A 26,908-nucleotide genomic window follows, 5' to 3' on the forward strand; every position below is an offset into this window, starting at 1 on the left:
TTGTGAATCATGTACTTGCATAGCTAACTTACGGCGGCGTAGCTTAAATTCCTTAAGGTACGCCGCCGCAAAGTTACGGCATTCTACCTGAATCTACCTAATAGTGCCCATCGAATGTAGCCACTATGCCTTCAATTGCAGCCACTGTGCCCATCAAATGCAGCCACTGTGCCCATCAAATGCAGCTACTGTGCCATCAATTGCAGCCACTGTGCAAATCAAATGCAGCCACTGTGCCATCAATTGCAGCTACTGTGCCCATCAAATGCAGCCACTGTGCCATCAATTGCAACCACTGTACCATCAATTGCAGCCACTGTGCCATCAATTGCAGCCACTGTGCCCTCAATTGCAGCCATTATGTCCATCAAATTCAGCCACTGTGCCCATTAACCACTTAAGGACCCCCTCACGCCGATATGCGTCGGCAGAATGGCATGGCTGGGCACAAGCACGTACCTGTACATCCTCTTTAAGAGCCCAGCCGTGGGGTCTCGAGCACGAAACTCCGTGACCGCGACCGCGGGACCCGCTTGCCGCCGGTGTCCCGCGATCGGTCACAGGAGCTGAAGAACGGAGAGAGGTGTGTGTAAACACACCTTCCCCGTTCTTCATTGTGGCAATGTCAGTGATCATCTGTTCCCTGATATAGGGAACGACGATCACTGACGTCACACGTATAGCCCCGCCCCCTACAGTTAGAAACACATATGAGGTCACACTTAACTCCTACAGTGCCCCCTAGTGGTTAACTCCTAAACTGCAATTGTCATTTTCGCAGTAACAGTGCATTTTTATAGCACTTTTTGCTGTGAAAATGACAATGGTCCCAAAAATTTGTCAAAATTGTCCGATGTGTCCGCCATAATATCGCATTCACGAAAAAAAAAAAAAAAAACGCTGATCGCCGCCATTAGTAGTAAAAAAAAGTGTATTAATAAAAATGCCATAAAACTATCCCCTGTTTTGTAAATGCTATAAATTTTGCGCAAACCAATCGATAACCGCTAATTGTGATTTTTTTTTACCAAAAATAGGTAGAATACGTATCAGCCTAAACTGAGGGAAAAAAAATAATTGACATCTTTTTTGGGGATATTTATTATAGCAAAACATTTAAAAAATATTGCATTTTTTTCAAAATTGTCTCTCTAAAAAAAATGCAAAAAATAAAAACCGCAGAGGTGATCAAATACCACCAAAAGAAAGCTCTATTTGTGGGGAAAAAAAGGACACCGATTTTGTTTGGGAGCCACGTCGCACGACCATGCAATTGTCAGTTAAAGCGACGCAGTGCCGAATCGCAAAAAGGGGCAAGGTCCTTAACCTGCATAATGGTCCGGGTCTTAAGTGGTTAAATGCAGCCACTGTGCCCATCAATTGCAGCCACTGTGACCCCCCCAGGGGCATTTAACCAGCACCCCCCACCTATGGCTCTAATCAGGTGCTTAAAAAAAAAAAAACAGCCGCTGTAATTCACGCACCCAGCGTCCTGAAAGGGGACGGATGTATGGATAGGGGGTGGGCGCTGCAGCTCATTACTCATATAGGGGGGTGGCATGATCCTAAACAATGCAAACTTTAAACAGTAATATTATCAGTACATCTAATAAACAGCTAACATAAACATAAACAGTAAGCTAATCAACAGGTAGCAACTAACAGCTAATGCCTCGTACACACGATCGGAATTTCCGATGAAAAAGTCAGATGGATTTTTCCATCGGAAATTCCGGCCGTGTGTATACCCCATCGGAGTAATTCAATCGGAAATTCCGATGAATTCCAACGGAGTTTACAAAGAGAACATTTTCTCTTTTCCTCTGATGGAATTCCGATGTGAATTTGGTCGGACAAAGGTCCGATCGTGTGTAAAGGGCATTACAGTGATGTAATGAACAGCAAGCTAATCAACAGCCAAGCACCTAAACTTTGATTAGTCCAGGAGTGTCCACCCCAGACAATCCAGCACCAACCCCACAGATACACAAAGGGCATTGCACATGCTGTCTATCAGATGTTTGGCTTTCACTTGTGCAGTTTGTCCAGTACAAAAGACATCATAAGACAAAGTGGAATTAATTTATCTTCATAGGTTTCTTGAGGGGGATTTTTGATAAATATTTCTGTCCCAAGTAGAGGGGCTTCTCCAACTCAGTCTGCAGCAGGGCTGCCATATTCCCTCTGACAATTAACCAGTACAAGATTAATATTCCATACACTGCAGAAGGGACGTTTTTTTGTCTTTAGGCAGAAAATTAATCCAATCTTTGCTCTCAGCGTTCATCGTTTTGTTGTCCATCATTGGAGAATGATCTGCTCTCTCCATCGGAGGCTGAACTGAGTTATTTTCCTTGCTCTGACCAGGAGAAGCAGACAAAATCTCCTCCATGGGCCATAATCAGTGGGTAGTAGGCTATCCCTTAGTCCCCTCCATAAGCCCCTGACCCCGTAGGGTCTGTCACACTCCCCATTTCCTATATTTCACATCAGCATGCATCGCTACATGCTGATGTGAAATAGCCTCCCACTTTTTTTACAACATAAAACTTTTTGTTTTGTTTTTATTTACTTACCTTTTTTTGTCCTGCTTCCTCGTTATCAACTTCAGTGGTGGCATTGCCAGAGCCAACTCACTACTGAAGGTCACCCCCTGGCAACATCACCACGGCCTTCAGGGAAATCCTTTATGACATCATGCACTTTGTATTGTGCATTTTTAAAAATGGCGCATGAACTGGGACCCAGGCAACACAGAGGCGGCACAAAAATAGGTAAGTATGAAGAAAAAGTCACTAGGAATGATTGTTTATTCCTCTCCTAATCAGGTTTAAATGTTTATAGAGTGTGTTTGTGGGTTATTTAGGCAAACTGTATACAGCAATGCATGATTCAAAGCATATTGAAAATAGATTTGGGGTTTACCTATACTTTAGGCAAAAATGTCATGTTCATTATATATGGGCACTCTCTACTGTCTACTCTCTGATATAGGGATGGAGATGCATGCTATCATGCGTCTCATTTAAGGTCCCAAACCCACCTTCTTTGCATTATATATTGGCACTCTCTGTACATATTTTAGGCGCGTAGCCAGATCTCAGTTATCCAATAAGTCCAAAAATAGGTGCTGAAAAAAGCACTCGGCTGAACAGGATGCCACATATCATGAAGGAATAGTGCAAATAGGCCGCCTGGAAGGCAAAGCTTGGGGCCATTAAGGCAACTAGTAACATCTGGAGAGATATTAGAAACAGGTGCGTCAAATGGTCACAGAGCTCTCCAATATACAGATAGAGGCTATAAATCGATGGTAATTTCAAGTCTCAGCTGGCAGTCCAAGAAAACAGTGGTATTCAACTCTATCACATTTGGGACCGTTTAGAATCTGATCAATTCATGCTGCTCAAGAGGGACAAAATACGAGGGTGAGTCAAAAAATATTCTCCACACTTTTTTATAATTTTATAATTTATTAGAACAACAGTAGAGAATGTACAGTTATTGACATACGGAAAGCATTTGACTCCTTATCTTGGCATTATCTTCACTCTATCCTCGGTAGTTGGGGTTTGGAACCAACTTTCTACAGTGGATAACTTCTCTATATGACAAACCGAAAGCATATATAACATACTCAGGTTACGGATCTGACCCTTTTATTATTGAAAGAGGAACCAGGCAGGGGTGCCCATTATCCCCCCTACTCTTTGCTCTGACAATAGGACCCCTAGCCCAATTCATTCGCTCTAATATTAATATTAAAGGTCTTGAACATGGGGACCACCAACACAAGCTATGTCTGTTCGCAGACAAGGTCTTCGTTTTTCTCACTTCACCTTTAACATCAGCACCAAATCTTATGTAGTGCCCCCTTGCTTTCAGCAAGGGGGGGAATGGTAGAGTTACCTTGCTCCCATTCGTAATTTGTTTGAAATTTGGGACTTCTGTCATTCAAGAAATGTCCACTGGGTCAATCTGTGGTCCAGGGATGTAATGCCATCTCTGGCCGGCAGCTGGCGCCAGAGGGGTTCTGGCGGAGTACGTTTCCCCGGCAGCCAATTGGAGGAGCTTTTTCCCTCGCGATGCGTGCTGGAGAGGAGTATATCTGTGACAGGTGTCATGTGTTCTAAAATGTTCGCGGGGTCCCGTTCCAGGTGCGGCATCCACCTTCAGGGTGCGCGCATCCATGGACCCCGCCGGCGCGGCCTACCTGGCCAAGGCTGCAGACTACATCAAACCTCATCCGGAGGTAAGAGGGGACCCCAGTGCTTCACTGGGTTCCTGGACCTATTGAGAAAATCACAGGCTGGGATCGGGTGACCGGACCACTGACAGGTATGCTTGCTGTCATCCGGGGACATATATAGAAAAGTCTACTGGGAGGATTCACTCTCTGTTTATTCACCTAAGTCCTTTATTTGAAATTGGCCTGTGGCAGAGGCCCTAGAGCCGGGTTTGTGAGAGAGGCCTGTTCCTCCCAGAAATCCAAAGTGACGCCTCAGCTGCCAAGCTTGTGGCAGGGGTCTGTCTGGGGGCACTTCACCCACCCCAAGCAGAGTGGCAACGAGTTACAAATTGGTACTATGCAGAGCATAGAACGACGGCTATACTTAACATTGGCTGCGCCTCATAGAAGCAGGGGTAAGTATACGCCGGGAAAACCGCTACGGAAACGTCGTAACAGCACTGCGTCGGGTCCGCGTACGTTCATGAATTGCCGTATCTCGCTGATTTACATATTTCTCAGTGTAAATCAGCGAGAACGCCCCCCACGGCCATTTTTTAATTGCAGTTAAGATCCGACGGTGTAACACAGTTACACCTGTCGGATCTTAGGCATATCTATGCGTAACTGATTCTATGAATCAGTCGCATAGATACGACGGGCCGAAGTCAGAGATACGACGGCGTATCAGGAGATACACCGGCGTATCTCTTTGTGAATCTAGCCCGCAGTGTTTGAAGGAACTCAGCAGGTAGGCTGTTCCAAACATCAAAGAGAACTAACCAGATATCTTCTGTGGATGTAGGCTGCTTCATATCTTTCTGTCTCTTCATGTAATCCCAGACAGGCTCAATGATGCGGTGATCAGGGCTCTGTGGGGGCAAAACCATCACTTCCAGAGCTCCTTCTTCTTTACACTAAAGAAAGTTCTTAATTACATTTGGGGCCAATCACACGCCTCCCTGGTGGTATGGCATGATGGATAAGCATCTGCCTGTATTTCTCAGAATTGAGGACACCATTGATCCTGACCAAATATCCAACTTCATTTTCAGAAATGCAGCCCCAAACTTGCAAGCAACCTTTACTGTGCTTCACTGTTGCCTGCAGACGATTTATTATTATACCGCTCTCCAGTCCTTCAGCGAATAAACTGCCTCCTGCTACAGAAAATCTTCACTCATCAGTCCAGAGCATCTGCTGCCATGTTTCTGCACTCCAGCTTCTATGTTTTTGTGTATAGTTGAGTCACTTAGCCTTGTTTCCATGTCGGAGGTATGGCTTTTTGGCCACAGTTCTTCTATGATGACCACTTCTGGGCAGATTTCCCTGGACAGTAGATGGGTGTACCTGGGTTCCGCTGGTTTCCACTAGTTCTGTGCTGATGGCACTGTTGGACATCTTCCAATGTCTAATTGAAGTAAACATGGGGGCCCAGATTCTCAAAAGAGATACGACGGCGCATCTCCAGATACGCCGTCGTATCTCTGCGTAGCGCCGTCGTATCAATGCGTCTGATTCTTAGAATCAGTTACGCATAGATATCCATTAGATCCGACAGGCGTAAGTCTCTTACGCCGTAGATTCTTAACTGCAATATTTTTTTTGCCCGATAGGTGGCGCTTCCGTAGATTTCCCCGTCGAGTATGCAAATTAGCTAGATACGCAAATTCCCGACGCAGTAAAGTTACAACGTTTACGTTAGGCTTTTCCCGGCGTAAAGTTGCCCCTCGGTCTAGGAGGTGCAGCCAATGTTAAGTATGGCCGTCGTTCCCGCGTCGAAAATTTAAAAATTTACGTTGTTTGCGTAAGTCGTCCGTGAATGGGGCTGGACGTCATTTACGTTTACGTCGAAACCAATGACGTCCTTGCGACCTCATTTGGAGCAATGCACACTGGGATATTTTACGGACGGCGCATGCGCAGTTCGTTTGGCGCGGGGACGCGCTTCATTTAAATGATACACGCCCCCTACCCGCCGAATTTGAATTCCGCCGGGTGATTTACGCTACGCCGCCGCAACTTTACAGGCAAGCGCTTGCCTGAAAAACTTGCGGCGGCGTAACGTAAATCAGATACGTTACACCTGCACAAATTTGCGGCGTTCTACGTGAATCTGCCCCGATGTGTCTTTCATCTGCTGCACTATGTTTCCTTGTCCAACCACTGCGTCTACAGTTCTCAACATTGCCCATTTCGTTGTGCTTCTTCAAAAGCAATTGCACAGCACATCTTAAAAACAACAGTCTGTTTTGACATCTTCGCCTGGAAGAGACCTTGCTGATGTAGGTACCGGTCCAGGCATCTGGGTGGATCCCAAACGCTGGGCACCAAGTGCGCATACTAATTAGTGGCACATTTAAACTGGTCTGTCAACTTTAGCAGTTGCTGAATGGTTGTCAGCTTGTACCTGTATTCCTGAGACCTGATCCATTGAACCTGCTTACCTGTGTATGACTCGGGCCGGGACTTTGTCTTTGCCTTAACCTTGTTTATTTGATTACGCTGACCTCACCCTGTCTACTGGGTTTGTTTTTGCCTGCTGATTCTGTACTCTGCTGCCCGGCTGTTACCAACCTTAGCCTGCTTCCTTGACTTGCTCTGCCTGCTTACTCAGTCCATCATTGCCCGTCTGCCGCTGGTCACTGCCATACTGGCTTCTGCTACCATCTCCTGTCCAGGTACCAGGCTGCTTCAGTATCCTGTCCTGAGGACTGTGACCTCCAGCTGTATCTACCTAAAGAGTTGATTTCGTCAGCCAGCTACTCCGGCACTCGTGCCACTCTGTGTCCTCACACTCTATCTCCACCTTCCGGAGTGTTGACAGGAGGTGCAAGAGAGGCCTCCACAACATTTCAGTCATCAGGTACATTATACCCCTTCACACAGCACACAAAACAAAGCAGAGGCTGTCAGTCACAGACTGTGTCCTGGAGATCCCTCACCCATTTTTCTCTTCTCCATTAGCGCTCTGGATTGAGACAAGTACACACAATAGAGTGATGTGCTTTCTTCATATTTCATGTCTGAGGTTTACAAACACTTTAATGGGAAGCCATAGTTCTATTTTAAATAAAAGATGCATAGCTTTGTTTCTTAAAGGAGTTGTAAAGGCTCAAGGTTTTTTACCTTCATGCATTCTAGGCATGAACTTAAAAAACCTTCTGTGTGCAGCTCCACCCCAGACCCCACCTAATACTTACCTGAGCACCATCACGATCCAGTGATGTGCAGAAGAGCCTTGGCTCTTTGGGGACTCCCTCCTTATTGGCTGAAACAGCAATGGAAGCCGTTGGCTCCTGCTGCTGTCAGTGAGACAATAAGTAGAGGGGGTGGGGCCAAGCCGTGGCTCTGTGTGTAAATAGACACACAGAGCAGCAGCTCGGGAGTGAGCCTGCATGGGAGCCTCCATAGAAGACTGCTTGCTTTGGGGTCAATCGGCAAGGGGGAGGGGCCAGGAGCATCGGTGGGGGACCGATGAACAGGTCGGATCGGGACTGCTCTGTGCAAAACCATTGCGTAGAGCAGGAAAGTATAACATGTTTTTTTTTTTTTTTTTTTTATAAATTGCCTTTAATATCACTTTAAGTTGACAAAAGAAAATTACAGTGTTTAAGAAACAATATGTAATAAAAACCCTGTATGGGCTCAACCAACTCCATGTATCATATAAAAAACACATATATGGAACAGCCAATAGAATAAAACAAAGTCATTCAAAGCGTGTCAGTCATTCTATATTGAAGCAGAGTTCCACCCTAAAGATGATACTTGCGCTCATCTGATTCCTCCCCCCTCCGGTGCCACAATTGGCACATTTCGGGGGGGGGGGGGGATACCTGTCTTTGAGAGGTATCCTTTCCCACTTCTGGGAGCCTCAGCCGCGGATATTGACGTGATGGCTGGGGCTACCTCTTCCCTTCTCCCTCCCCCGACCGCTGAACCAGTAAGAGAGAGGAGCGGGCCTCGCGCATGCGCAGTAGAGTTCCTGGTGTGCAGCCGAAAGGCTACAATGCCGGGTACCCTTACCTGCAATGACGACAGCAGCACCCGACAGCTGATGGAAACATCAGGTGCGGGTGCGGACATCGCTGGACTCAGGACAGGTAAGTGTCCTATTATTAAAAGCCAGCAGCTGCAGTATCTGTAGTTGCTGTTTTTTTTTGGGGGACGGAACACTGCTTAAAAAAAATTCAATGTTCACCATTCATCCACAGTAAATTGCTGAAGCAAAGGGGTATGAATACACAATAAAAAACTCGAACTTAAAGGGTCACTAAAGGAAAACATTTTTTTTGCTGAGATGACTGTTTACAGGGTATAGAGGTAAAGTTAACTGATTCCTTTTAAAAATGATTAAAAATAGATAAAAATCAATCATATAATGTGCCTCTAGTTTCACTTTTGTTTTTAAACTGGTTTCATGTTTCTGTGAAGTAGAGAGAGATACAGAACAAAAACAAACAAATCCAGGGCAGTGTTTTTTTTTTTTAATTAATCTGATTGGCTCTGAGGAGTTTTAGACACACAGCTTGGACCACAGTGAAAAGCTGCCATGAGATTTTTCATAAGGAGCCAGACAAGCAGGAAGTGTGGAGATCACAGCAGAATTACAGCTACTTCAAAGCAAAAACGAACAATAAGGACATGAAACCAGTACTGAAGTAAAGTAAAGGGAGCTATTTAGCTAAAAAAAAAAAAATTCCTTTAGTGATCCTTTAAGCAGTGAGAATGTAATAAGGAATTACAATTGTATGCACATGGATTGGAAATAATACTAGGTTGGCTTCCAACATGAGATCCTGGGATGGTCAGGCCTAAATCTTTGGAAGGAGGCACACTGGCAAACTGTGATGGATATTGGTTCCTTGGTGTAGCCAACAAATGAGAAATGCAGAGGTAGTAAGAGAGCTTTCAATGAGTTAACAGTGGTCCAGAGGAGGCATACGAAGCAAGAAAGTGCATTCACAATGTGTGCATGGCACGGCACACCATGGGGTAATGAAGACTGAAGTAAAACCAATATATAACCTTGCCTTTTTTCTTTTTTAGGTGTACTTTTCACATCAGCATTAGATTAACAGGGTGGTCTATCAATTTGTAGAGAACAAAGCTGAACATTTGGAAAAACAATAATGATGACCCACTTGCAACCTTTGCTCCAACAAGTTAAAGTTTCACCAATTAACTGTACCACAGAACAAACTCTTGGCTCTGCCTAGTGAGAGCATATTACCACTCCAATCCCAGATCTTGTGTCATCTCCTCCCGACACCATGGGAAAAGGCTTCTATGTCAGCAAGCTCGTTGCCTTTGTTGCCATATTTTTCGCTATAGCTGCTGTGGCTACAATCATTGCACTATCTGTAGCTTATGCTAAAGAAAAAGCCATCAATAATAAACTAGAAAACGGGGGATCAACAACTGAAATCATCCCCAGTGCTTCCTCCAGTACATTGAAACCTACCACTCCTGCATCAACAGAACCTTGGGACAGCTACCGGCTTCCAAAGACTCTAATACCTGACCATTATGATGTTGATCTCAGACCGGTCTTGGAGAAGGACAATCGGGGACTCTATGTCTTTCATGGAAAAAGTGTTGCACATTTCAAATGTGAGATTTCCACCAATCTTGTTATTATCCACAGCAAAAAACTTAATTATACCAATAATGTTGTGCTCCAGGATGATACAGGTAGAGACATCACCATAAATCGAGAGCAGCTGGTGGAGAAGACCACTTACCTGGTGCTGCATCTTGCTGAGAGTCTGCAAAGTGGTAAAACATATCGGCTTTACACCGAATTTATTGGGGAACTGGCAGATGATCTGGCAGGATTCTACCGCAGTGAATACGTGGAAGATGGTGTAACCAAGTAAGTAGTTAAATAAACTGTAATAAAAAAAAAGGAAAAGTATTAAAGAGGAAGAAAACCCTGATGGGTTTTACTTCCTTTTTTTTTCCCTGCAAAGGTAAAGCATAATGGGCTACTATGCATTGCAATAGTAGCCCATTATGTGTCACTTACCTGAAACCGAAGCCTGCGATGTTTCCGATTTCCTCGCTGGCTGGAAGCATCCATTCTACACCCCTCTCCCTTCTGGGGCCGCAAACTCCGGCTCTGTGACTGGCCGTGGTCGCGTGATGTCACTCCTGCGCATGCTTGCGGGAGCTGCCAGTCACGGCATGACCCCATCTAGAAGCGGCACGGCGTGCCCTTTCTAGAGTGCACATGCGGCAAATACACGGCGCATTCGCAGAAGACACGGCGCTTGCGCAGAAGACATCGCTGTACTAGGTAATTGTAAATATCTCCTAAACCGTGTAGGTTTAGGGGATATTTCCAGCACCTACAGGTAAGCCTTAATCTAGGCTTACCCGTAGGTGAAACTGCTAGGAGAGCTTTTGGCCGTGAAAACCGGACGTGTGTATGCTTCCTCGCAGTTTTCCCGTCTGGAAAACAGCCGGGAATCCCGTCGGGAAAATAGAGAACCTGCTCTCTATTTTCCCGTCGGTATTCGCTTTGTTTTTTTTTCCCACCAGATCTACTACTTACTTATGGGAAAAACTGAGAGGCAGTGCCGATGGAGCATACATACAGCCGGGATTCCCGACCATAGCTCCATGGCAGTTTTCCTGCCGGGTTCTCGGCTTTCCCCTCGGTTTTCTCAGCGGACTTTTTACCGCCGAGAAAACCGAGCGTGTGTACAGGGCTTCAGGCCTCGTACACACGATCGAGTTTCTCTGCAAAAACCAGCAAGAAACTTGCTGTTTTTTTTTTTTTGCTGAGGAAACCGGTCGTGTGTACATTTTTCGACGAGGAAACTGTCGAGGAACTCGACGAGGCGAAAAAGAGAGCATGTTCTCTATTTCCTCGACGGGAATGGAGAAAATTGGCTTGTCAAGTTCTTCGACAGCCTAACAATGAACTCGACGAGCAAAACCATGTGTTTCGCCCGTCGAGTTCCTCGGTCGTGTGTACGAGGCCTCAGGCTTTACAATCACTTTAATCATTTCTTAAAAAACAACAACATCAAGAGCATAAAGCATAACTATAACAATGAGAAAGAATATACATGTTATCATTTTTGATGTTGTAAATTTGATGTTTAGGGCTTGATTTACTAAAGGCAAATACTGTAGACTGTTTACTTTGCAAAGGAAGTTGCACTTTGCAAGGGAATTATCCCCAGAGCTTAGGTGAAGCTCTGTTGACTTCCATCATCCATTATTTTGCTTACACATAAGTGGGTATTATTTGCAAGGTAAAGCTTCACTACAATAACTAATCTCTGGGAAAGATCCCCTTGCAAAGTGAAGCTCCATTTGAAAAGTGAACATCCTATTTGCACACCGGTATATTAAATCAACCCCTTTAGGCAGGCCATAAATTATTCGGGGAAAAAATTAGGCAGGAAAGAAAATAGCTTGATTCTCCTATCAACACAGTCATTGTTGATGGGCGAATCCCTACCCTAGAGCTATTGGGGTAGATTCAGGTACATTTGCCCATTTCTTACGGAGGTGCAGCGCACTGTTTTGCCGCTGCGCCTCCGTAAATTTCATGCGCTACGCTTGATTCACGGAGCAGTAGCTCCGTAAATTGCGTGGGCGCTCCTGAAAAATGCCTGGCGTAAGAGCGCACAATTTAAATGGTCCCGTAGGGGGCGTGGATCATTTAAATTAGGCGCGTTCCCGCGCCGAACGTAGTGCGCATGCTCCGTCGGGAAACTTTCCCGACGTGCATTGCGGTAAATGACGTCGCAAGGACGTCATTTGCTTCAAAGTGAACGTGAATGGCGTCCAGCGCCATTCACGATTCACTTACGCAAACAACGTAATTTTTCGAAAACGCGACGCGGGAACGACGGGTATACATAGCATTGGCTGCCCCTGCTAATAGCAGGGGCAGCCTTACGCAAAAACCGACGTACGCAAACGACGTAAACTGCGTACGCAGGGCGCGCGTACGGTTGTGAATCAGCGTTAGTATGCAATTTGCATACTCTACGCTGACCACTACGGGAACGCCACCTAGTGGCCTGCGTAGGAATGCAGCCTAAGATATGACGGCATAAGAGCCTTATGCCAGGCATATCTTAGGCTGCAGTCGGCGTATCGAGGTTCCTGAATCAGGAGCATTCGATACGCCGGTGCAAGTAAGCAATTGCGCTGCGTAACTATGGTTACGCAGACGCAATTGCTTATTGAATTTACCCCATTGTGTTCTCCTGACAAGGGGGGGGGCAGTCTCTGCCAGGAGAGCACATTGATTACTGCTGGTGCTTAAAGCCGCTGGCAATAATTGCATGCTGAAAATTCCACATGCTGGTTGTACCCAAGTCGATGGATCGACTTGGGTACAATCAGTCTGCCCATGGATCGAATCTTGGCCAGTCCCTGCTGAACCAGCCCAGATTCAATCCATCTATGGCCAGCTATAGTGTGCATCCTACTGCCTTTCCATATCACTTTATTGACGTATGTCTGCTAACTGACCATTTTTGGACTAAACATGCATTCAGAAATATGTTGCAGAGATATTCAGAATAGAAGTTGTGCTGTATGTACAGTATGTCTGAACTGAAAACACTGTCCCTCTAAGATCATGGCACATACTATATTTTCCTACTGGAGAATTTTTTTCCGTCAATCTGGCTGGTTCCCAGAGGCCTAAAACTGTACTACACCCAAAAACAAGATTGTAATATTTCCAGCTTTCCAGTACTTGTGGCTGCATTCATTTTCTTTTTTTATTCTTTATACTGTAACTATTATTTTCACCTTGTGATCCAGACAGTAAGTCTGTTATTTTTCAACTTCCTTTAATGGACCAAGCTGTCCAACAAAAGTGGTAGTTAATGAGCTGAGATAATAACATTGACCACTTACAATGGTTAGCTTTTATTAATTTATGTAAAACTTTCCAAAAGGAAAAAAAAAATGTTGTTGTAGCTGCTTAAAAAGTGTTAACTGGAGCAGGAGGGAACATTTTTCTGCGAATGTGGTTTTCATTCCAGAAAGACCATTCATTCCAAATGTTGAAAGCAAATACAATTTTTAAATGCTTTGTAATGACATTCATTAACGGGGTTGTAAAACCCCTCATTCCTCACCCCCTTCGAACGCCTCTTCATAGAAGAAGCCCCCACCCCCCATCTGGTGTCGGAACTGTACCGACTTTTGGGTTCGGCCACACCACAAACTAAACCTGCTTATCCACTTAAGCCCCGGACCTTTAGGCAGCTAAATGCCCAGGCCAGGTTTTGCGATTCGGCACTGCGTCGCTTTAACAGACAATTGCGCGGTCGTGCGACGTGGCTCCCAAACAAAATTGGCGTCCTTTTTTTCCCACAAATAGAGCTTTCTTTGGTGGTATTTGATCACCTCTGCGGTTTTTATTTTTTGTGCTATAAACAAAAATAGAGCGACAATTTTGAAAAAAAATCTATATTTTTTACATTTTGCTATAATAAATATCCCCCAAAAACATATATAAAAAACATTTTTCCCTCAGTTTAGGCCGATACGTATTCTTCTACCTATTTTTGGTAAAAAAAAACGCAATAGGCGTTTATCGATTGTTTTGTGCAAAGTTTATAGCGTTTACAAAATAGGGGATAGTTTTATTGCATTTTTAATAATTATTTTTTTTTTACTACTAATGGCGGCGATCATCGATTTTTTTCGTGACTGCGACATTATGGCGGACACATCAGACAATTTTGACACATTTTTGGGACCATTGTCATTTTCACAGCAAAAAATGCATTTAAATTGAATTGTTTATTGTGAAAATGACAGTTGCAGTTTGGGAGTTAACCACAGGGGGCGCTGTAGCAGTTAGTGTTCACTTAGTGTGTGTTTACAACTGTAGGGGGGTGTGGCTGTAGGACTAACGTCATCGATCGAGTCTCCCTATATAAGGGATCACTCGATCGATGCAGCGCCATAGTGAAGCACGGGGAAGCCGTGTTTACATACGGCTCTCCCAGTTCTTCAGCTCCGGGGAGCGATCGCGACGGAGCGGCTATAAACGAATAGCCGCGCCGTCGTCCCGGATCGCTCCCCGCGGGAATCCGACCGCCACATGTAGCGGGGGGGGGGTCCCGATCGGACCCCCCACCCGCTAGAAGGCAAGGACGTACATGTATGCCCATTTGCCTGTACGTGCCATTCTATGGACGTACATATACATGCGGCAGTCGGGAAGTGGTTATATACGAAGGTGGGAAAATGACCTAGAATTAAAATTTACAGACACGCAACTAGCCCACTTATACTGCCTTACTCACTCGTCCTCCATTGACTCTAGGACACAAGAAACAAATTTTAAAATCCTGTCCGGCTGGTACCGTGTACCGGCTGATCTGGCCTTAATCTACCCCTCTACGCCCGCACTTTGCTGGCATGGCTGTGGACTTCGGGGGACACTTATCCATATTTGGTGGGAATGTCCCTTAATTCAGCCTTTCTGGGAAGAGATGTACGTGAGCAAATTAAAGTAGTGCCTGGGTTTGAAGTCCCTTTCTCCCCAAAGCATTTCCTTCTGCATGTCCCCCCTGATCCCTCTCCACCAATATGAATTGAGTGTGCTGCCCCATCTGCTTAACGCAGCCAGACGCTTGCTCCCAATTTATTGGAAAACTTCCAGAATCCCTACTCGGAAGGAGTGGATCGACGGGGTGAATGCGGTCAGGGAAGCTGAAGACTGGATAGTGACCTGTCGCGGCTCCAGAGAAAAAATCACCGTCATCTGGACATCCTGGTCTGAGTAGGTTTCTGACCCTGTCTATGTCCCGTCTAGTCTAGATACTGCCTTATTAGAACTGTCAGACCCCTCCCTTAAAGCTCGCAGGTTTCTAGACACCTAAAAGATGGAGCTTAGTCCTTAAAATACGTTGAACCCACCAGATTTAGCTGTGAACGTGGTCTACTCCTGGCGTGCAGTGCTCGGCGTGGATGAAACTAGACATGTGCAATTCGTTTTCACAAATTTTTTATTTCCGAATTTTCGGACTTTCGAAAAATTCGAATTTACGAATTTCCGAATTTTCGTATTTCCGAATTTTTCAATTTTCGAATTTTCGGACTTCCGAAATTTCGAATTTACTAATTTTTTAATTTACCAATTTTCTGAATTTTTTATTTACGAATTTTCGGATTTCCGAATTTTAGAGTTTTCGTATTTCCGAATTTCGGATTTTCGGAAATTCGCAAATACGAAAATTTTTCGTTTTTTTTTATTTTAAAAATCCCGAATTTTAGAATTTTAGAATTTTTTATTTTAGAATTTTTCAATTTTAGAAATTTCGAATTTTTCATTTAGAAATTTCGAATTTTTCAATTTTCGAAATATCGAATTTTCAAATTTTTCAATTTCAAATTTTTCAATTTCAAATTTTTCAATTTCGTATTTTTCAATTTCGTATTTCCGAATTTTTCAATTTCAGAATTTTCGTATTTCCGAATTTCGGAAATTGGGATTTTCGGAAATTCGGAAATATTCATTTTTTTATTTTCGAATTTTTCAATTTTAGGAATTTCAAATTTCAAATTTTTCAATTTTCGAATTTTCGAAATTTCGAATTTTCAAAATTGTTACTTTCGAATTTCGAAATTTTCAATTTTATAATTTTATAATTTTTTATTTTTCAAATTTACGAATTTTTTATTTTCGAGATTTTCGAATTTATGAATTTTCAAAATTTCTAATTTTCGAAATTCTGAATTTTCTAGTTTTCGAATTTTTTGGCAGTGCACATGTCTAGATAAAACTGCAGCTCTTTACCGGATCGCAGGTACACCTGGCTTGTCTACCCTCTTTTCCTGCCCTCTCTATTCTCCCCTCTCTTTGCTCTTACTCCCCCCTCCTGTTTCCCTTTATTTGTTTTCTGTTATCCTCCTTACTGTACAGTAACCGATTGGTGGACTAAACATGTGACAGAGGGGTGCAGTAGCTACTTGGAGCCCTCGGGCTCCCGGGACGATCCCATGGTTTAGTTGGGGCACTGGTAGTCCAGAATGAATGCATTTGTTGTTGCTTTTGGTGCCCTTGGTGTGTGGAGGGGAGTAGGGGGTGGTTTGATCGAGGCCTTCGTGCCCCCCCCCCCTGCCCTGGCCACGGGCCATGGGCCCACGCACTCTGAATACCTCTGTGGGCGACCCCCTGATTCGTTTTCAGAGACGGGTGAAGCCACGAGATGGTTAAATTGCTGTATATTCTGCCTATAACCCACTGTCTGCATTATGAGACGTTACCCCCGATTTCCTGTATGTTCCCTGATCTGGTGTAGACCTTGAGCATCCTACTAGGTGCTCACCACAATTGCTTGGATGGTTTTTGTTCTGTTTTTTCTTTTTTTTGTTCCGTTTGTTCTGTCTGTTCAACTTGCTTCTTTGAGATGTTATTGTTCAAACGACCCTGCGAGGTCGGACTCATCTTTTTTTCCCCTTTGCCAAGGCTGTTGGACTTGTCTTGTATGTGTTACTTTGAAAATTGATAATAAAGCTGATTATACAAAAAAAAAGGGGGGTTGTAAAGGTTCGTTTTTTATTTTCTAAATAGGTTCCTTCAAGCTAGTGCATTGTTTTTCCTTCATTTTCCCTTCTAAATGTTTATTTTTTTTGTCTGAATTTCTCACTTCCTGTTTCTCCTCAGTAAACTTCACACCATCATCCGAGCGGTGGTTAGTCAGCCAGAACAGCTTACTGAGGAGGAACAGGAAGTGAGAAATTCAGACAAAGAAAAAAACATTTAGAAGGGAAATTGAAGGAAAAAGTAAGTGAACCCACAATGCACTAGCTTGAAGGAACCTATTTAGAAAATAAAAAACAAACCTTTACAACCCCTTTAACTACTTTGGGTTTTTTCACCTTAATGCATCCTATGCATTGAGGTGAAAAATCACCTGGCAGTCACTGACCCCCCCAGCCCCCCATTTTACTTACCTGAGCCCCTTCATCTCCTCGACGGGGACGCGCCACCCTTCTCTCCATGGGGTCCTGACTTTTGATTGGATAGATTTATAGCAGCACAGCCATTGGGTCCCGCTGTTGTCAATCAAATCCAATGACATGGATGTCGGGGGGTGGGGCTGAGTCCGACATTCGTGTCTATGGACGCAAATGCTGGACTCGGGAGCGCGCCCGCAAGGTAACCCCCTCGGGAGAGTGCTTCTCCTAGAGGGTTATCTGATGTGGGGAGGAGCCGTGAGAGCCGCCGAGGGACCCCAGAAGAGGAAGTTTGGGGTCATTCTGTGAAAAACGTGCTGCGTTGTAGAGGTGAGTATGAAATGTTTGTTATTTAAAAAATAAATAAAAAACAATCTTTTACAATCACTTTAAAGTGGATGTTTATTTGGAAACAATACACTTAAAAAATAAGACAACAGTAAAGTTATCCCAATTTTTATATTGTGAAAGATAATGTTACGCTGAGTAAATTGACACCCAACATGTCACGTTTTAAAATTGCGCCCGCTCGTGGAATGGCGACAAACTTTGACACTTTAAAATCTCCATATACGTAATAAAATGTCTACAGGTTACATGTTTAGAGTTACAGAGGAGGTCTAGGGCTAGAATTATTGCTCTCGCTCTAACGATCGCAGCGGTACCTCACATGTGGAGTTTGAACACCATTTTCATATGCGGGCGCGACTTACGTATTTGTTCTATTCTGCACGCGAGCTAGGCGGGACGGGGCGCTTGAAATTTTGTTTGATGATTTATTTTACTTTTTATAAATTTTTTTTACACTGTCCTTTAAAAATAAAAAATTTGGGTCACTTTTATTCCTATTACAAGGAATGTAAACATCCCTTGTAATAGAAAAAAAACCATGACATGACCTCTTAAATGTGAGATCTGGGGTCAAAATAATAAATAAAAAAAACAATAAAATTTCATTTTTTTTTTTCAAAAAAAAAATAATAATCACATTTAAAGTGGAAGTTCCCCCTAAAAAAAAATTCTAACAATACATTGAGAAGACTGATTACACTGCGGGTATGCTGTTTTTTTTTTTTTTTTTCGTACATTCCTCGTTATCGCCGTTTCATCCCTCGGCTTCCGGGTATGATTCTTGCTGGACCTACTTGATTGACGTTCCTCCGACCGGCGCATACTGCGCGTCACGACTTTCCGACAGAAGCCGAACGTCATTGCGCAGGCGCCGTATAGAGTCGGCTCTATACGGCGCCTGCGCAGCGACATTCGGCTTCTTTCGGAAAGTCGTGACGTCAAGTATGCGTCGGTCGGAAGAACGTCAATCAACTAGGAACGCCCAGACCCGAAAGAATCATACCTGCGCAATGACGTTCGGCTTCTGTCGGAAAGTCGTGACGCGCAGTATGCGCCGGTCGGAGGAACGTCAATCAAGTAGGTCCAGCAAGAATCATACCCGGAAGCCGAGGGATGAAACGGCGATATCGAGGTACGTACGAAAAAAAAAAAAAACAGCATACCCGCAGTGTAATCAGTCTTCTCAATGTATTGTTAGAATTTTTTTTAGGGGGAACCTCCACTTTAAGACCATTCAATGTTATTGAGCCGTCGGTAGCTCCGCTGCTTACCGGAGCTATCGACGGCTCCGGTAAGCAGCGGAGATGAGCGGAAACGCGGCCTGGGGGCGCGCAGCGGGGAAACACTGTGCCCGGCGCATCGCTCGGAAGCCGATGCGCGTGCCTGGCGGCCGCGATGTACGCCAGGTACCCGCGATCGGCGGTGACAGCAGGGATGTGGAGCTCTGTGTGTAAACACAGAGCTCCACGTCCTGTCAGGGAGAGAGTAGACCGTTGCTGTGCCCCTTGTACACAGGGACACAGCATCGGTCACCTCCCCCAGTCACCCCCCTCCCCCACACAGTAAGAACACACCCAGGATCCACATTTAACCCCTTCCTCACCCCCTAGTGTTAACCCCTTCACTGCCAGTCACATTTATACAGTAATTAGTGCATTTTTATAGCACTGATCGCTGTATAAATGTGAATGGTCCCAAAATTGTGTCAAAAGTGTCCGATACGTCTGCCGCAATATCGCAGGCCTGACAAAAAAAAAATCGCAGATCGCCGCCATTACTAGTAAAAAATAAATAAAAATCATAAATCTATCCCCTATTTTGTAGGCGCTATAACTTTTGCGCAAACCAATCAATATATGCTTATTGCGATTTTTTTTAACAAAAATATGTAGAAGAATACGTATCGGCCTAAACCGAGGGAATTTTTTTTTTTTTTTTTTAATTGGGATATTATTACAACAAAAAGTAAAAAATATTGTGTTTTTTTTCAAAATTGTCTGTCTTTTTTTGTTTATAGCGCAAAAAATTAAAATCGCAGAGATGATCAAATACCACCAAAAGAAAGCTCTATTTGTGGGAAAAAAATGATAAAAATATAATTTGGGTACAGTGTTGTATGACCCCGAAATTGTCATTCAAAATGCGTCAGCGCTGAAAATTGGTCTGGGCACGAATGGGGTTTAAGTGCCCAGTAATAAAGTGGTTAAAGTGATTCTAAAGGATTTTTTTTTTTTCAAAATAACAAACATGTTATTACTTACCTGCTCTGTGTAATGCTTTTGCACAGAGCAGCCCAGATCCTCCTCTTCTGGGGTCCCCTGCCTGTACTCCTGGCTCCTCCCCTCTGCCAAGTTCCCCAAAACAAGTTGCTTGCTATGGGGGAACTCGTCTGGGCAATGAACACCCAGAGCGTGGCTCGGCCCCGCCCCAGCTCTCAGATAACTGGCTGTGACTGGCAGTAGGAGGAGCCACTGCTGCCTCCATGGCCAGAGAGGAGAGAGAGAGCGGAGAGAGCCTCTGATCTTGGGCATAACACATAATAATGTTTCCAGCACAGACACAGGTAAAGCACTGCTAATCCAGATGATTCTGTATGACTGCAAACCTACAACTGAATCAGAGAACTAGCAGTAGAGTCAATTGTTTTCATAGTAGATGGTTTCCTTCTTTTTTGTTACCAGACTCATCGCCACCACCCACATGCAAGCCCCTGACGCAAGGAAGGCATTCCCATGCTTTGATGAGCCAGCAATGAAAGCAACTTTCAACATCACCCTCAGATATAGACCCAACTATGTGGCACTCTCCAATATGGATTCTATCAGTAAGTCACAGAGTATTCCACGGTTTTGTGCACTAGCATACAGATATAAATTAGACACTAAACTGGGCTAGGCATCAGATATTTTTTTTGTGCCAATTGCCTGGCAATGCCTTCATCTAATTATTTTTTTCCAGAAGGGCAGCACCATCTTCGTTCAGGCATCATCCAGGGTCAGCATGTACTGAAATGCTGGCTCAGTGATTACACAATAATGTCAAACCTGTGTTTAAAAATGTGTGATACAAATCAGCCCCTGTTGCAGGCTCTCACCTACAAAGTAAAGAAATTGTAGTCTGATCACTGGGTGAGAGGAAACTGAGTCAATATTTCATCCTGCATGCAGCCAAGGATGACATCATCTCAGTCACTTGCCTGAAACGCGATGACTTTAATAATAAAATGAAAATTTTTTGAAAAATGATATTGTTGCTATATATCAATGTTGCCAACCGTCCGTATTTTTATGGACAGTTCATAAAAACGGGCACTTTTTTCTCCCGTTCGTAAATGTCCGTGGAATGTGGCAGTAAAAATAGCCGAGATCGGTTCAGCTTGGAACTGCGCATGGAGATTGGAGGCAGGGGTGATGGTGGCTGTGGTGGTACCGCAGAGGGGGATGGAGGCAGGGGGAGATTGGAGACAGGGGGTGATTGGAGGCAGGGGGTGTTGGTGACACCGCAGAGGGGGATGGTGGCACCGCAGAGGGTGGGGGATGGAGACAGGGGTTGTTGGTGGCACCGCAGAGGGGGATGGAGGCAGGGGACGGTGGAGGCAGGGTGTGATTGGAGGCAGGGGGAGATTGTGGTACCGCAGAAGGGGGTGAAGGCAGGGGGTGTTGGTGGCAGAGGGGGATGGAGGCAGGGGGTGATGGTGGCTGCGGTGGCACCGCAGGGGGAGATTGGAGGCAGGGGGTGTTAGTGGCACCGCAGAGGGTGGGGGATGGAGACAGGGGTTGATGGTGGCACCGCAGAGGGGGATGGAGGCAGGGGGTGATTGGAGGCGGGGGGAAGTTGAAGGCAGAGGGAGATTGTGGCATCGCAGAGGGGGGTAAAGGCAGGGGGTGTTGGTGGCAGAGGGGGATGGAGGCAGGGGGTGTTGGTGGCAGAGGGGGGTGGTGGCAGAGGGGGGTGGAGGCAGGGGGTGATGTGACTAAATAATTTGCCCTTATTATATCGAAAATAACAAAAATATGTTTTTTTACCTTAATATCTACCTTAAATCACATTGCTATTTGCCTAGTGTATTTGTTTGTAGCCTAAACACTGAAATTTGCACCTAAAAATGTAATTTAGTAACTTTTGTGAAATGCCAGTAAAAACGTGGCTGCACCAGTAAATTTCTTGTGTCGTGCCAGTAAATTTCATTCTGGTAGGTTGGCAACACTGCTATATATTTTGACCTATCAGAAGTGTATTCATGCAGACCAGTATAGATGCTAAAAGGGTTGTAAAAGTTCCAGTTTAAAAAATAAATAAATAATAAATATGTCATACTTACCTTCACTGTGCAGTTCGTTTTGCACAGAGTGGCCCCGATCTTCCTGGTCCGGGGTCTCTCGGCTCCTCCCCGCAATAGATAATCCCCTCTGGGAAGCTCTCTCCTGAGGGGGTTACCTTGCAGGCACGCTGCCGTGTCATACACTCGGCGTCCATAGCCGCTAAGTGTATGACGCGACCCCGCCCCCTGGCTCACACGTCATTGGATTTGATTGACAGCAGAGGGAGCCAATGGCTGCGCTGCTATCAGTCTATCCAATCAAGAGCCAAGAAGCCGTGGAGAGAGCGACGCAGGATCGCGCCCATGGAAATTCGGGGCTTAGGTAAGTAAAATGGGGGGGGGGGGGGGCTGGACACGGCAAGGTGTTTTTTCACCTTAATGTATAGGATGCATTAAGGTGAAAAAACACGAGGCTTTACAACCCCTTTAACCTTTTAAAAGGATAGCTCTGCTAAGCTACATATAATAGAGAGTGTGTATGCTGTGTAATACAGTGCCTTGAAAAAGTTTTCATACCCCTTGACATTTTCCACATTTTGTCAACAAAGAGGCACAATTCCTCCTAATGACACCAACAATGAGGAACAATTTCCTCCTAATAACACCAACAAAGGGGCACAGTTCCTCCCAATTACACCAACGATGGGTCATTACTCCTCTCACTGACACCAAAAAATGTGGCATTGTTTACTCCTGCCCACACAGTCCGGCCCCCTAAAGTCTGAAGGACAGTAAACTGGCACTTTGTTTAGAAAGTTTGGAGACCCCTGTGCTAGACCAACAAAAAGTGGTACATATTCGTAAAGTGGAAGGAAAATGATAAATGTTTTTTAAAGTTTTTACAAATAAATATGTGAAAAGTGTGGAGTGCATTTGTATTCAGCCCCCTTTACTCTGCTACCCCTAACTAAAATCTAATGGAACCAATTGCCTTTGGAAGTCACCTAATTGGTAAATTGAGTCCACCTGTGTGTAATTTAATCTCAGTATAAATACAGCTGTTCTGTGAAGCCCCAGAGGTTTGTTACAGAACCTTAGTGAACAAACAGCATCACAAAGGCCAAGGAACACACCAGACAGGTCAGGGATAAAGTTGTAGAGAAGTTTAAAGCAGGTAGGTTATAAAAAAATATCACTGTTCAATCTATCATCCAAAACTGGAAAGAGTATGGCACAGATGCAAACCTTCCAAGACATGGCCGTCCATCTAATCTGACAGGATGGGCAAGGAGAGCATTAATCAGAGAAGTAGCCAAGAGGCCCATGGTAACTCTGGTGGAGCTGCAGAGATCCACAGCTCAGATAGGATAATCTGTCCACAGGACCACTATTAGTCATGTGCGCCACAAATCTGGCCTTTATGGAAGAGTGGCAAGAAGAAAGCAATTGTTGAAAGAAAGCCATAAGAAGTCCCATTTGAAGTTTGCAAGAAGCCATGTGGGAGACACAGCAACAACATAGAAGAAGGTTCTTTGGTCAGATGAGACCAAATTTGATCTTTTTGGATTAAAAAAAAAGCTATGTGTGGCGGAAAACAAACACTGCACATCACCCTGAACACACCATCCCCACCGTGAAACATGGTGGTGGCAGCATCATGTTGTGGGGAAGCTTTTATTCAGCAGGGACAGGGAAGCTGGTCAGAATTGATGGGAAGATGGATAGAGCCAAATAGAGGACAATCTTAGAAGAAAACTTGTTAGAGTCTGCAAAATACTTGAGACTGGAGCGGAGGTTTACCTTCCAGCAGGACCCTAAACATACAGCCAGAGCTACAATGAGGTTTATATCAAAGCATATTCATGTGTTAGAATGGCTCAGTCAAAGTCCAGACCTAAATCCAATTGAGAATCTGTGTCAAGACTTGAAAATTGCTGTTCACAGACGCTCTCCATCCAATCTAACAGAGCTTGAGCTATTTTGTTAAGAATGGACAAACATTTCACTCTCTAGATGTGCAAAGCTGATAGACACATCCGCAAAAAGTATTGCAGCTGTAATTGCAGTAAAAGGTGGTTATACAAACTATTTATAATTTTCCTTCCACTTCACAATTATGTGCCACTTTGTGTTGGTCTATCACATAAAATCCCAATAAATACATTTACGTTTTCGGTTGTAGCATGACAAAATGTGGAAAATTTCAAGGGGTATGAATACCTTTTCAAGGCACTGTATGACTCATATACAATGTTTGCTATTGAAAGTTGGGCAGGGCATTATAGATTCAGAAAATCTCCAGTTGCTTCTACACATTTGTTCCACAACGTCCATAGATTTCTATGGCTCCAGCATGGGCAGAGACAGTTATAGGAAGAAATAACAGAAACATACTTGGGGTGCTACTTTAACCAACTTACTACATATTGCCAGGACAAGGTCATCCAGCACTAGGCCAAAGTGCGCCTTACCCTCCAAAAAGTGTGAGCATCATATGTCAGCAAATACCCCCCCCCCCCTAAAAAAATGCAACCCCTAAGCATAAACTCCCTTTGCAAGACAAAATTAGGGGGTTAACCACAACGGGTCTCCAAAACCTTTTTAACACACCACCTTAAGCTTCCACCCGAACTCCACTGCCCAAACTGGGCTGACCCTGAGTATTTAAGAGGGCCTTCCCCCTGCCAGCCCATCTGTTGGGGATTGGTCAGGGCCCACATGAATCCTCCAGGCAGCTCCTCCTCACCCCCGTTCCCATTCTTCTAGAATCTTCTGCAAGTTTCTAGAAATAGGGGGAGGTATTAGAGATGCTGCTTGTGAGTCACCCAGCCCTCCCTAAGTCATTCCCCTGACCCAGATAAAGCATAGACTTGGCTGCCGGCTAAGCGTAAACATTTTGTATTCTCTAACAAAAATGTATTCTAACACACTAGAGGGCGCTACAATGAAAAGGTGAACTAACTACGTACACCCTCCTTAATAACCCAATCTCCACTGTACTCGCCTCAGTAAGTGAGGAGCTGTGAGATCCCATGCAACCGGTGCAGCAGTACAGAGATTTGATATCTGATTTCAACTTTGGGTTTTTCAACTCTGATAATTGCCCTCATGAGGTAAAGAGGAATTTGTGAAAGCTCAAAGGACTAGCAAACTTCACATGTACCCATGAGATTTGCCCTAAAGCCTCGTACACGCGATAGGTTAACCAGAGGACAACGGTCTGAAGGACCGCTGTCTTAGATTAACCGATGAAGCTGACTGATGGTCCGTCACGCCTACACACCATAGGTTAAATAACCGATCGTGTCAGAACGCGGTGATGTAAAACACAACGACGTGCTGAAAAAAACGAAGTTCAATGCTTCCAAGTATGCATCGACTTGATTCTGAGCATGCGTGGATTTTTAACCGATGGTTGTGCGTACTAACGATTGGTTTTGACCTATCGGTTACCAATCCATCGGTTAAATTTTAAAGCAAGTTGGCTTTCTTTTTGACCAAAGGTTAAATAACCTATGGGGCCCACACACGATCGGTTTTGACCGATGAAAACGGTCCATCAGACCGTTGTCCTCTGGTTAACCTATCGTGTGTACGAGGCCTAAGAGAACTTCTCTAACCTATGACAATAATAGTGAATGTGATTTATTTCCTTCATTCAGTAGACTGACACTTCTACCTACAAAATGATTTCTTCCAATGTAACATTACCAATGCCTGTTTTTTGGTCAAATTGTTGGCTTTTTAGGAGTTACTCCAGAAACATGGGAAGGAGAGGAATGGCAGGTCACAGAATTCAATAAAACTCCAAAAATGTCCACCTACCTGGTGGCCTTCATAGTCTCAGAGTTCAGATCGGTTGGCGATGAGAAGGTGAGCGCCCTTAGCTTTTTAAACCTGTGAAAAAAAGGGTTCAGATCAGAGACTCATCAATTTAAATCTATGTACATTTCAGCTTTTGATTGTTTTTTAATGGCTTCAGCACTTTTTGGGACACTGACCCAGAACAAGTACACAGTACAAGAAATTCATAGTGAAGTAGGAACGCCCGATCTACACACTTATTCTGCATCAGTGGCTCAGAAAATGCTGAAACCTTTGATTCAGCAGAACAAGAGGTCAGCTAAGGTAACCTTTATATTTGCTTGATGCATGTATCCTTTAAAGCAAAACTTTAATGGTTTTGGTCAATCTATTTCATTTTTAATGGTTATACCACATAACGATAAACAGATTTTTGGACAATTTCTCATTATTTGCAAAATAAAATTATTAGGGGAATATGTTCCTCTTGTCACTCATCTGTCATTCAGCTGTGTGCAGTGTGCATTGTTAATAAAGATGATCATAAGGAGAGAAAATTGCAGGATATTCACAGCATATGGGTAAAATGACTCAGCGCTACATTTACAACTAGCAAATATTAAATACTTTTATGCCGCGTACAGACGATCGGAAATTCCGACAACAAAACCGTACATTTTTTTCCGACGGATGTTGGCTCAAACTTGTTTTGCATACACACGGTCGCACAAATTTTGTCGGAAATTCCGAACGCCAAGGACGTGGTGACGTACAAGCCGTACGACGGCACTATTAAAGGAAAGTTCAATACCAGTCGTGTTAGTAGAAGTTTGGTGAGAGACGATTTGCGCTTTTCGACCTCGTGCTTTTCAGTTCAGTCTCCATTACGAATGCTAGTTTTACCAGATCGATCGCTTCCGTCTCGTACTTGATTCAGAGCATGCATGGAATTTTGTGCGTCGTAATTGTCCACACACGACCGGAATTTACGAGAACAAATTTTGTTGTCGGAAAATTTGAGGACAAGCTCTCAATTTTTTGTTATCGGAAATTCCAACAGCAAATGTCCGATGGAGCCTACACACGGTCGGAATTTCCGACAAAAAGCTCCCATTGAACATTTGTTGATCGGAATTTCCGACTGTGTGTACGTGTCTTTAGGGTTCTTGCACATGGTTGATGAACGAGTACAGACAAATTCCGCTCCAGATGAGATCACCTCCAACATCCCCTATTCCGAGAAGGGTCCTTGAACTGAAAGATCCAAATGCATTTAAAGAAGGGGTTGACCACACTCCAGTCCTCAG

The 26,908-nt window shown here is 44.2% G+C and overlaps 1 protein-coding gene across 1 annotated transcript in view; it reads left to right on the forward strand.

The window, feature by feature from the left end:
* Window positions 1-26,908, forward strand: part of LOC120931218 (alanyl aminopeptidase, membrane) — a 121,602-nt gene that overhangs the window by 17,630 nt on the left and 77,064 nt on the right. Inside the window, exons 2-4 of the mRNA XM_040342453.1 lie at window positions 9,281-10,106; window positions 20,218-20,360; window positions 25,546-25,670. Of these exons, the coding sequence (XP_040198387.1) occupies window positions 9,505-10,106; window positions 20,218-20,360; window positions 25,546-25,670 (870 nt within the window). The 5' untranslated portion in view covers window positions 9,281-9,504. The remainder of the gene's footprint in view (window positions 1-9,280; window positions 10,107-20,217; window positions 20,361-25,545; window positions 25,671-26,908) is intronic.

This window comes from Rana temporaria, chromosome 3 (assembly GCF_905171775.1).
Source record: "Rana temporaria chromosome 3, aRanTem1.1, whole genome shotgun sequence".
Taxonomy (NCBI): Eukaryota; Metazoa; Chordata; class Amphibia; order Anura; family Ranidae; genus Rana; species Rana temporaria.